Below are 9,623 nucleotides of genomic sequence, written 5' to 3' on the forward strand. Positions count from 1 at the left end.
AGAGGAACTCAGTGCAGGAATTGTGAAAACCCCTCATAATGGGCACAGCAGGTGTACAGACCTAGGAAATCAGTACAGGGATGGTGAAAACCCCTCATATTGGGCACAGCAGGTGTACAGACCTAGGAACTCAGTACAGGGATGGTGAAAACCCCTCATAATGGGCACAGCAGGTGTACAGACCTAGGAAATCAGTACAGGGATGGTGAAAACCCCTCATAATGGGCACAGCAGGTGTACAGACCTAGGAAATCAGTACAGGGATGGTGAAAACCCCTCATATTGGGCACAGCAGGTGTACAGACCTAGGAACTCAGTACAGGGATGGTGAAAACCCCTCATAATGGGCACAGCAGGTGTACAGACCTAGGAACTCAGTACAGGGATGGTGAAAACCCCTCATAATGGGCACAGCAGGTGTACAGACCCAGGAACTCAGTACAGGGATGGTGAAAACCCCTCATAATGGGCACAGCAGGTGTACAGACCTAGGAACTCAGTACAGGGATGGTGAAAACCCCTCATAATGGGCACAGCAGGTGTACAGACCTGGGAACAGAGTACAGAAGTCTCAGCAAGTGAATCCCTAAGATATGGAAGAGACAGTCAGATTGGATAACTCTGAAAAATCTGAAATTTCACTTTATATAGACTGACCCATTAAGACGAAGAGACACATAAATCCTAATCACTTAATATTTAATTCTATTGCTAATTCTCTGGAGGACCATACATGACAGAACACTGAAGACCTAGTGCTGGGTGAAGCAGCGGCCATAGCTGTTTTTTTTTTTTTCTTTCCTAACATTCAGGTTTCTTTTGATGTCTTCATTAATCAATTATACAACCTTGGCACTTTGTGATCTCTGGCCTATACTGTACAAGCTGTTCTTTGTTGCTCAGCATTAGAGTGTTATGTGTATACTGTGTTTGCTCCTGCTTCATGTCTGTATAATCGTCTCTTCCTCTCTCTCTACCTGCCGTCTCTCGTGTCTCAGTGCATGATGGGAAGGGTATTAGGTATACAGCTAACGAGGACGTTCCTCCCAAGGAGGGTATGTTTAGCAGTTATCCTTGTAGTTCACACCACCTTACCTGTAATACCCCTAGATTCCAGCTCCACCCTCTTATAGTGGAGTAGACTCCATTTCCCATAGTGTAGACCCATCCAGATCTGATACATTTCTTATAAGTCATCATTGGGGGATTTAGTTCCTGGTTGGCTTCTTATAACTGTGATTTCAGTGAGGAGATCTTACATTCCCTGGTTCCATCTCCACATTGGGCCCAGTATTGGAGTAGCTCATTCTCACTAGCATAGGAAATGTGAAAACTACTTTGCACAAGTGGCAATGCTAATCACTGTGGAGATTTCACCTTCAGAGTTCTTGGGAGACACAGAAGGCCGCTTGGGTATTATACCTTCATCTTCCTGTAATTGAAACATGAGATTTGGTGCTTATGATCTTATGAATTGAATCCTTTGGGGCAAGAAATATTGTCAGTATTGCAGTGGTGGTGCTTAGTAGTGGTGCCCATTTACAGGTTGAGCCTATCCAAAAGAGGTTATTGAAGACCACCATGGGTCAACCAAAATGGACATCATGTATCTTTAAGAAGAAACAACAAATCCGCTTCCTTCCCTTCATGGCACCAAGTCTGGATAGAAAATAAATGGAGGACTCCTATTGGCAGGGTGATCTTGGCTCTTGAACATGTGTGGTCCATAGTGTTCGGTCATCTACTAAAAGATATTGATAAAAGAGAATAGTTGCAGAAAGGAGGAACAGATATGTTTGGTCTTCTCAACACCGTTCTCTAGATCAGTGGTCTCCAAACTGCTACCCACGGCCCCTTGCTCGCCTTTATATGGCCCTTGGGGAACTATTCTTCCCACTGACACCAACAATGAGGCACCATTCCATCCACTGACAACAAAGAATGGGGAAATCCTCCTTTTGACCACCAAGCATGAGGCATTGCTGTTGGGGAAAAGTCTAGTTTTCTACTCCCATTAGCCACGTTCAGGCCCCCCTGAAAGTCTAAACCACAGTAAACTGGCCCTTTTTAAAAAAAAGTTTGGAGACCTATGCCCTTGACTTTGGCTAGATGGACAGAGCTGCTTGTTTATCCACTTGTTATTTATGAAAAAATTTGACAGCAGAGACCTGAAGAGAAGAGCACCAGCAGATGGCCCTTTAAAGGTTGCACAAGAGCTGCTGACTGAAAATTCAGACTTACATTTAAAAAAAGAGGTATATCTTGAGGGGGTGGGGGGTTAGGGGGGCAGATTGCCCCCTCCATCAAATAATGTTTCTGAGACATTGGGAAGCAAAGGCCCCACCTGATGCTGTTGGAAAACTTCATGTCACCTATATAGCAGAGGGCTGTAGGAAGACTAAGCCCTTAACTGAAATCATCTGTGTTGGAGACCAGTTGCTCAAGGAGGTTACCTGTTGTGTTATGGGTTTGGGTCACACAGCTTTCAGCTTACCTTTTAGAAGTTTTTAACAGAGGGCTCCAAATCACTGAGCAGCCCTTTTCGTGAGTAGGGGGAAGGGTTTAGCTCCTGAAAAAGTTCATTAGGTGCTTGATAGTATGCCAATTATGGAGGAGTTTTGGGGATAGGAGATGAATGGGCAGAAGATTGTGGGGCACATTTCACAACGTGCCCAGCCAAGGTCAGCATTGTTCTCCTGGTAGTAGAGGAACATGTACACCTCACACGAACATTGCCCAATAACACTTTCCCTAGGGGAAATCACTCCTAGTAATTGACTGTTGCATTCTGTCTGTCTGTCTATCCCAGGCTCTGGTGTAGATGACTCAGTGGGAGAGGTGTCCATACAGATTGACCTGTTCACTCATCCAGGAACCGGCGAGCAGAAGGTGACTGTTAAAGGTAAGGCAATGATAATGCTCCAAGTTTTAATACAGTTTTAACCCCCCTTTATTTAGTTGCAGTGTTTACATTTTGGACCATAGATAGACCCCACCCTCCCTATATATGTCTAATTTAAGTTCATGCAAATCTCTTTGTGAGCTTCCCCCATCCACAAACAGGCAAAGAGACACATCCAAGCCAGCCCCAGCTGCACCCAAGTATTCTTTGGCCTGAGCCATATTTTCCTTGGAACATAAAATTTCAATCGCTATTTGGCCTTATTTCTAAAACAAAAAAGTAGGGTATCGGTTGATTGAGTGCAGTACCTCTGATAACCTGTGGTGGCGCTGTCTCCTTATATCACTCTGTGCTTTCCCTGGCAGTGGTGGCCGCGAATGACCTCAAGTGGCAGACGACTGGTATGTTCCGACCCTTCGTGGAGGCCACTGTGATTGGACCTCATCTGAGCGACAAGAAGAGGAAGTTCACCACCAAGTCCAAGAGCAACAACTGGGCTCCCAAATACAACGAGACCTTCCACTTGTGAGTGCTGGGGAAAATATGCTCAAGTATGTGTGGTGGCCATGGTGGTATATGTAGGGGTGTAGTCTCCCTGCCATGCCCTCTACCATGGCTTATTTATGTTGGTAGATAATAATAGATGGTATTACTCCTCGGTGTTCTTTATACCACCTCCTGAATCCTACCTCAACTCTACGGGGCTTGAAGGAAAACTCCATTCACAACACATTTAGGAAAAAAAATGCTGGCAAGTTGAATAACCCACTAGATTTAATTGTTCTTGAAGAATACATTGGCAGGACATCTACATTTTAACTTTTTCACAAATTTATACAAAGCCTAAGGATGGTGTCTCCCTCCCCTGATGTATTCTCTATTATCTCAAGAAATGTTTTAATCAAATCTGATATACTGTAGATGTGACCAGCTTGGCTGAGAACTTCCTGCCATAATTCATCACACTGTATCTATCCACCTCTGAGTTTGGGGTTTTACTGACCACCTTTAATAATGTTCCAGCTCTTAATGTTACATTCTCCATACACTGAATGAAAATCCAGCAGGTCTAATGGAATCCCATCATAATGGGTACAGCAGGTATACAGGACTAGAAACTCAGTGCACGATTGATGCTAGTTCCTCATAATGGGCACAGTAGGTGTACAGACCTGGAAATCAGTCCAGGGATGGGGAGAACCCCTCATAATGGGCACAGCATGTGTAGAGACCTGGAAACTCAAAGCAAGGGTGGTGGAAGCCCCTCGTAATGGACACAGCAGGTTTGCAAACTTGGGAAACTCGGCTCAGAGGTTTTGGAAGAGTCCCCATGAGATAGAAGGGTCTGTCATGGGGTTTACTGCCCCAGCATCTAGCAAGGTGAACTTTGTAACAAAACTCCACCCTTGATCCACCTACACTGACCTCCTTACATCATTCGCTTCCTTCATAATTTAAACAGTGCGCAAGATCTGTGGAATGCCATTAGAGCTTAAACAGTGTTGATAACATCCTCCTCACGTGACACTTTTTGGGCCAGGCATTTCTCACCTAAGGCCCAAGTAGGGCATTATGGGAATAGGTCACATGCTCCCTCATAACCAGGAGTTGGAGCAGGCATTGGTAGTGGATAGGTTTGAGTGGGTCACAAAGTGATGTATTTAGAGACTGTGTGGGCAAAGTGACAATGTCTCTTTAAAGCGGTTGTAAACCGCGGCTGTTGTAAAAATAAAAAAAACACCTGCAAGGCAATGGCATAATAAGCTAGTATGCATCACATACTAGCACATTATGAAATACTGCTGAGAGGGCTGACATCTTCCCCCGGTCTTACTTCCGGGTTCGAGCGCTCCGACTATGTGATTGGCTGGAGCCACGATGATGTTCCTCGGTTCTTGCACAAAGGTCTGGCAAGGCTTGCCGGACCTTCAGACCACATACACCGGTGACGTAACAGGCTGCAACCAAGGTGAATATCTCCTAAACGGTGCACGTTTAGGAGATTTTCATTTTACCTACAGGTAAGCCTTATTATAAGCTTACTTGTAGGTAAAAATTACCAAGCGAGGTTTACTACCGCTTTAATAAAAATAGCAATCTCTTTAGGGGTGCCTATATTTTTGTTCATCTACCCAGGTTTACCTAAACTCTTGTATTTAGGGATGCCTGTGCTCTTGTCCACCTGCTTAGGGATGTCTATACACTTGTTTAGCTGACCAGGGATGCCCATACTCTTGTCTACCTGCCTATTGATGCCCATTCTCTTGTCTACCTGCCTATCGATGCCCATACTCTTGTCTACCTGCCTAGGATTGCCATACTCTTGTCTACCTGCCTAGGGATGCCCATACTCTTGTCTACCTGCCTAGGGATGCCCATACTCTTGTCTACCTGCTTAGGGATGCCAATACTCTTGTCTAGCTGCCTAGGGTTGGCTATACCCTTGTCTATCTGCCTAGAGATGCCAATACTCTTGTTTAGCTGCCTAGGGATACCTATACTCTTGTCTAGCTGCCTAGGGATGTCTATGTTTTTGTCTATGGCTGTTCATGACTTCCAATAGCTTACAGTAGCATTATGGATTTATATTGACCTTATTATTTTTATCTTTTCCTTTAGTATTCTGGGCAATGAGGATGGTCCGGAGTGTTACGAGCTGCAGGTCTGCGTGAAGGACTATTGCTTTGCCAGGGAGGACCACGTGCTGGGAATCTCTGTCATTCAGCTACGTGACATCGTAGACAAAGCCAGCTGTGCCTGCTGGTGCCCACTGGGCCGCCGCATCCATATGGATGACACGGGACTGACAATTCTGCGCATTCTTTCCCAGCGGACCAACGACGAGGTGGCCCGGGAGTTTGTCAAATTGAAATCGGAAATCCGTTCCACTGAGGAGGGAAGCTGAGCCACAAAATCTTCATCTATTAGTATGTGCCAATTATTCCGATCCTCGCTCGGTGGCTGCCCTCAGAACGGAAGGGAAGGCGATAAGCGAGCAGAATATTTATTTTTTAGTTGCAGACACCACAGATGAACACATAAGTCTCTCCGGTGTATTGTAAATAAGATATTTATATAGAAAGGACTCTGTTGGCTCTTAAAGGGGTGAGATTTCTGGGACAGACTGAGGATGGTCTGGTTCTGGAACTCACAGGTGTACAAGGTGCAAGATTTTGGGGACAGACTGATTGGAACGGTCAAGTTCTGGAACTCGCAGGTGTATACGGTGCGAGATTTCTGGTTTTAGATTGAAGGTGGTCGGGTTTGGATCTCATGGGCGTACAATTACACTTTGTTCCTCTAGCGCAGCCTTTCTCAACCTTTTTAAAATGGAGGAATCCTTGAAATAACTTTCAGGTCTCAGGGAACCTCTTCTAATAATTACTATTACTACAGCTCACGGTACATTAACATAAACAGTAAATTAAGATTTGCGAAGAAAAAAAGGAGGAATTTGGCATTCTCTGTGTATTTGACACCCAGTGCTAGTCTATACAAGTTTTCCATCACATTGGTGGTCAGTGGAGAAGCACCCTCTTGCACTGGTGGTCAGATGTCCCCCTTACATTGGTGGTCAGTATAGTGCGCCTCTTTACATTGGTTATAAATGTAGTCCCCCCCCCCTCTCTACATTAGTGATTTATAAAGAAGAGCCCCCTTACATTGGTTCTCAGCAAAGAAGGCCCCCTTACATTGGTTGTCACTGAAGAAGGCCTTATTACATTGGTTGTCAGTGAAGGAGGCCTCCTTGCATTGGTTGTCAGTGAACAAGGCCTCCTTATGTTGGTTGTCAGTGAAGAAGGCCTCCTTATGTTGGTTGTCAGTGAAGAAGGCCTCCTTACGTCGGTGGTCAGTGAAGGAGGCCTCCTTACATTGGTTGTCAGTGAAGAAGGCCTCTTTACATTGGTTGTCGGTGAAGAAGGCATCCTTACGTTAGTTGTCGGTGAAGAAGGCCTCTTTACGTTGGTTTCAGTGAAGAAGGCCTCCTTATGTTGGCTGTCAGCGAAGAGAGCCTCCTTACATTGGCTGTCAGCGAAGAGGGCCTCCTTACATTGGCTGTCAGCGAAGAGGGCCTCCTTACATTGGCTGTCAGCGAAGAGGGCCTCCTTACATTGGCTGTCAGCGAAGAGGGCCTCCTTACATTGGCTGTCAGCGAAGAGGGCCTCCTTACATTGGCTGTCAGCGAAGAGGGCCTCCTTACATTGGCTGTCAGCAAAGAGGGCCTCCTTACATTGGCTGTCAGCGAAGAGGGTCTCCTTACATTGGCTGTCAGCGAAGAGGGTCTCCTTACATTGGCTGTCAGTGGAGAAGGGCCCCCTAGATTGGCAGTCAATGCCGGAAGCACCCCTTACAACCCTAACCTTTCCTTTTTTTCTTACATTGATGATCAGTGAAGGGCCCCCTCACAATGGTTGTTAGTGCAAAAGGTCCCCCTTACATTAGTTGTCAGTGGAAAAGGGCCCCTTAGATCGGTACTCCGGGGAAGAAGAATCCCTTACATTGGTGATCAGTGAAGAAAGGTCCCCTTTGCATTAGTGGTTAGTGAATTCCCCCTTACATTGGCGGTTAATAATGAAGGCCCCCTTACATTGCGAGTCAGTGGAAAAGGGCTCCCCTAGATTGGTTGTCATTCTTGCTCAGGGGTGTAGGCCTGTTTTACATTGGCTGTCAGAAAAGAAGGCTTCCTTATAATGGTAGTCCATGGATGCCTTAGATTGGTGGTCAGAAGGAGAAGGATCCTTTACTTTGTTGGCCAGTGAAGAAGGGCCCTCTTACTTCGTTGGTCATTGGAGAAGGGCCTCTTTGGGGTCTGACAGGGAGAAAATGCTCATTTCTCAAGCATCCCTTACTGAAGGGACTCTGGTTGAGTAAGGCTGCTCTGGTGTGATACTTATGTGACTGTTAAGGCAATAGATCACAGACGGCCAACCCTCCATTGTGACGCTGAACAGCAAAGGAAGAACGGATTCTGGAAAACCTTTTGTTATTCTTTAGGTACGCGGCATCGCCTCTCTCCGTGCGAACAACAACAACATGCCCAACGTACAGACTCTGCACATTTCATTTTTTATCGCTTTGCAATATCATATGTATTTTTTTTTTATTTTTCCTATTTAAAAAAAATTATAATAATTCTGTCTTAAGCATCAATCGTTATTTTTATTAAGCCATGTTTATTTTTTTTTTTGTTTTATTTTTTTAATGCTTTAGTGCAGGTATTTTTTTTTTTTTTCATATTAGAAGGACTATGCGGGCCTCGTTGTATCCAGCAGAGATGGACTATAAGATAGTATTTATTATTGGAGAAGATGGGGACAAGCACCTTTTTTAGGAGGAAAGTTACAGTGACTGACTCCATGTGCCATAATTCGGTGCAAGAGACTTCATTTTTTTTCTGTTACAGCGGAGGCTCTGGAAAAGGCAAATTGTTATAGTTTTTTTGAATTTTTTATTTTTTTTGCACTATATAGGGGGTTTGAGATTTGCATTCAGAAGCAGAATTTGCAGTTTATCCTCATTGGAAGGATAGAACAGTCAAGGAGGGGGTTCCTTTCTCAACCTTCATCAAATGAAAGGCCAATTTCGGTCAAAACTTGGGGAAGGGGTAAACCCAATTGGACTTGCTTGTCCGTGTTCATGAAGGAGAGATTTCTTGCTATTCCTGTCTTGGTGATGCCATGTCACACTCTGATCCATAGGGGGAGCTTTACTAAAACTAGAGCCTGCAAAATCTGGCGCAGCTGTGCTTTGAAACCAAACAGCTTCTGGGTTTTATTGTCGAAGCTTAACTGAACAAGCTGATTGGCCACCATGCACAGCTGCACCAGATTCTGAGTGCTAAGTATAAACAGAAAAGTCAGTGCTACTACCCATACACCACATAGATAGCAGAGCTCCCAGGGGCTCGATCCACAGTCGCTGGCTGAGTAGAGTAATGTAGAAATAATGATCCGTACTCTGATTGTTGCTCTTAAAATGTCTTCATTTTATTGAATAGCCACAGTGAACAAAACACAGATTGTCAGTTGACAGGTTTCTGCCTGTAAGGCCTTAGTCATAACCACATGGTTATGACTAAGGCCTTATAGGCTGAAACTTGTTAACTGACTTAATCTGCGCTTGATCACTGCGACTATTCAATAAAATGAAGACATTTTAAAAGGCAACAACCAGTTATAGTAAATCTACCCCAAAGTGTCACCAAGAAAGGAAGTGAAGGGGATATTTTCCTTAAATTACAAGATTTCCTTAGCCTACAAAAAAAAAAAGGTGTTTTATCAATGTTTTTGTCTTTGATGGGATGATTTCCCCTTACTTCCTACCTCCAGACACAGGGTGTCACCTGTACAGGAGGTAGAGGGAAATCCTCTCAACGGAGACACAAATTCCTTCTCCACTTGATCCAAAGTCTTGCCTGGAGTCGGGCTTTAAACCTGGCTTGACTGGATGAACGGATGTCATACCTCTCTCCCTCTTCGTATTGTACAAATGTAAGAAACCCATCCGCCAACGTTGTAATGTACAATTATATAACCTCTCTTCTGCCAAGACTGTGGCGCCCCCTGGTGCTGGCCGTACGATGATGCAGCAGCCAGCCGGTGGGGGTACGACTGTATTACTTGTTACAAGATGTGAGAGTATGATGTAGATTTGTCATTGTACGTGCCATTGTCACACAGCAGATACTGTAGTTTTAATGACAATAAAGAATATTAAATCA

General features: G+C 44.7%; 1 protein-coding gene across 9 annotated transcripts in view; it reads left to right on the forward strand.

Annotated features, from left to right (window-relative positions):
• Positions 1–9,623, forward strand: part of UNC13B (unc-13 homolog B) — a 626,059-nt gene extending 616,436 nt beyond the window's left edge. For 7 of the 9 annotated variants that reach the window (XM_077463165.1, XM_077463167.1, XM_077463166.1 and 4 more), the window contains 4 exons: positions 999–1,055; positions 2,810–2,902; positions 3,268–3,427; positions 5,522–9,623. In XM_077463165.1, the coding sequence (XP_077319291.1) occupies positions 999–1,055; positions 2,810–2,902; positions 3,268–3,427; positions 5,522–5,807 (596 nt within the window). In that variant the 3' untranslated portion in view covers positions 5,808–9,623. The remainder of the gene's footprint in view (positions 1–998; positions 1,056–2,809; positions 2,903–3,267; positions 3,428–5,521) is intronic. The other 2 variants (XM_077463171.1, XM_077463163.1) reach the window with 1 other exon arrangement.

Source organism: Lithobates pipiens, unplaced genomic scaffold (assembly GCF_037356315.1).
Source record: "Lithobates pipiens isolate NorthernLeopardFrog02 unplaced genomic scaffold, aLitPip1_a1.2 Scaffold_3, whole genome shotgun sequence".
Taxonomy (NCBI): Eukaryota; Metazoa; Chordata; class Amphibia; order Anura; family Ranidae; genus Lithobates; species Lithobates pipiens.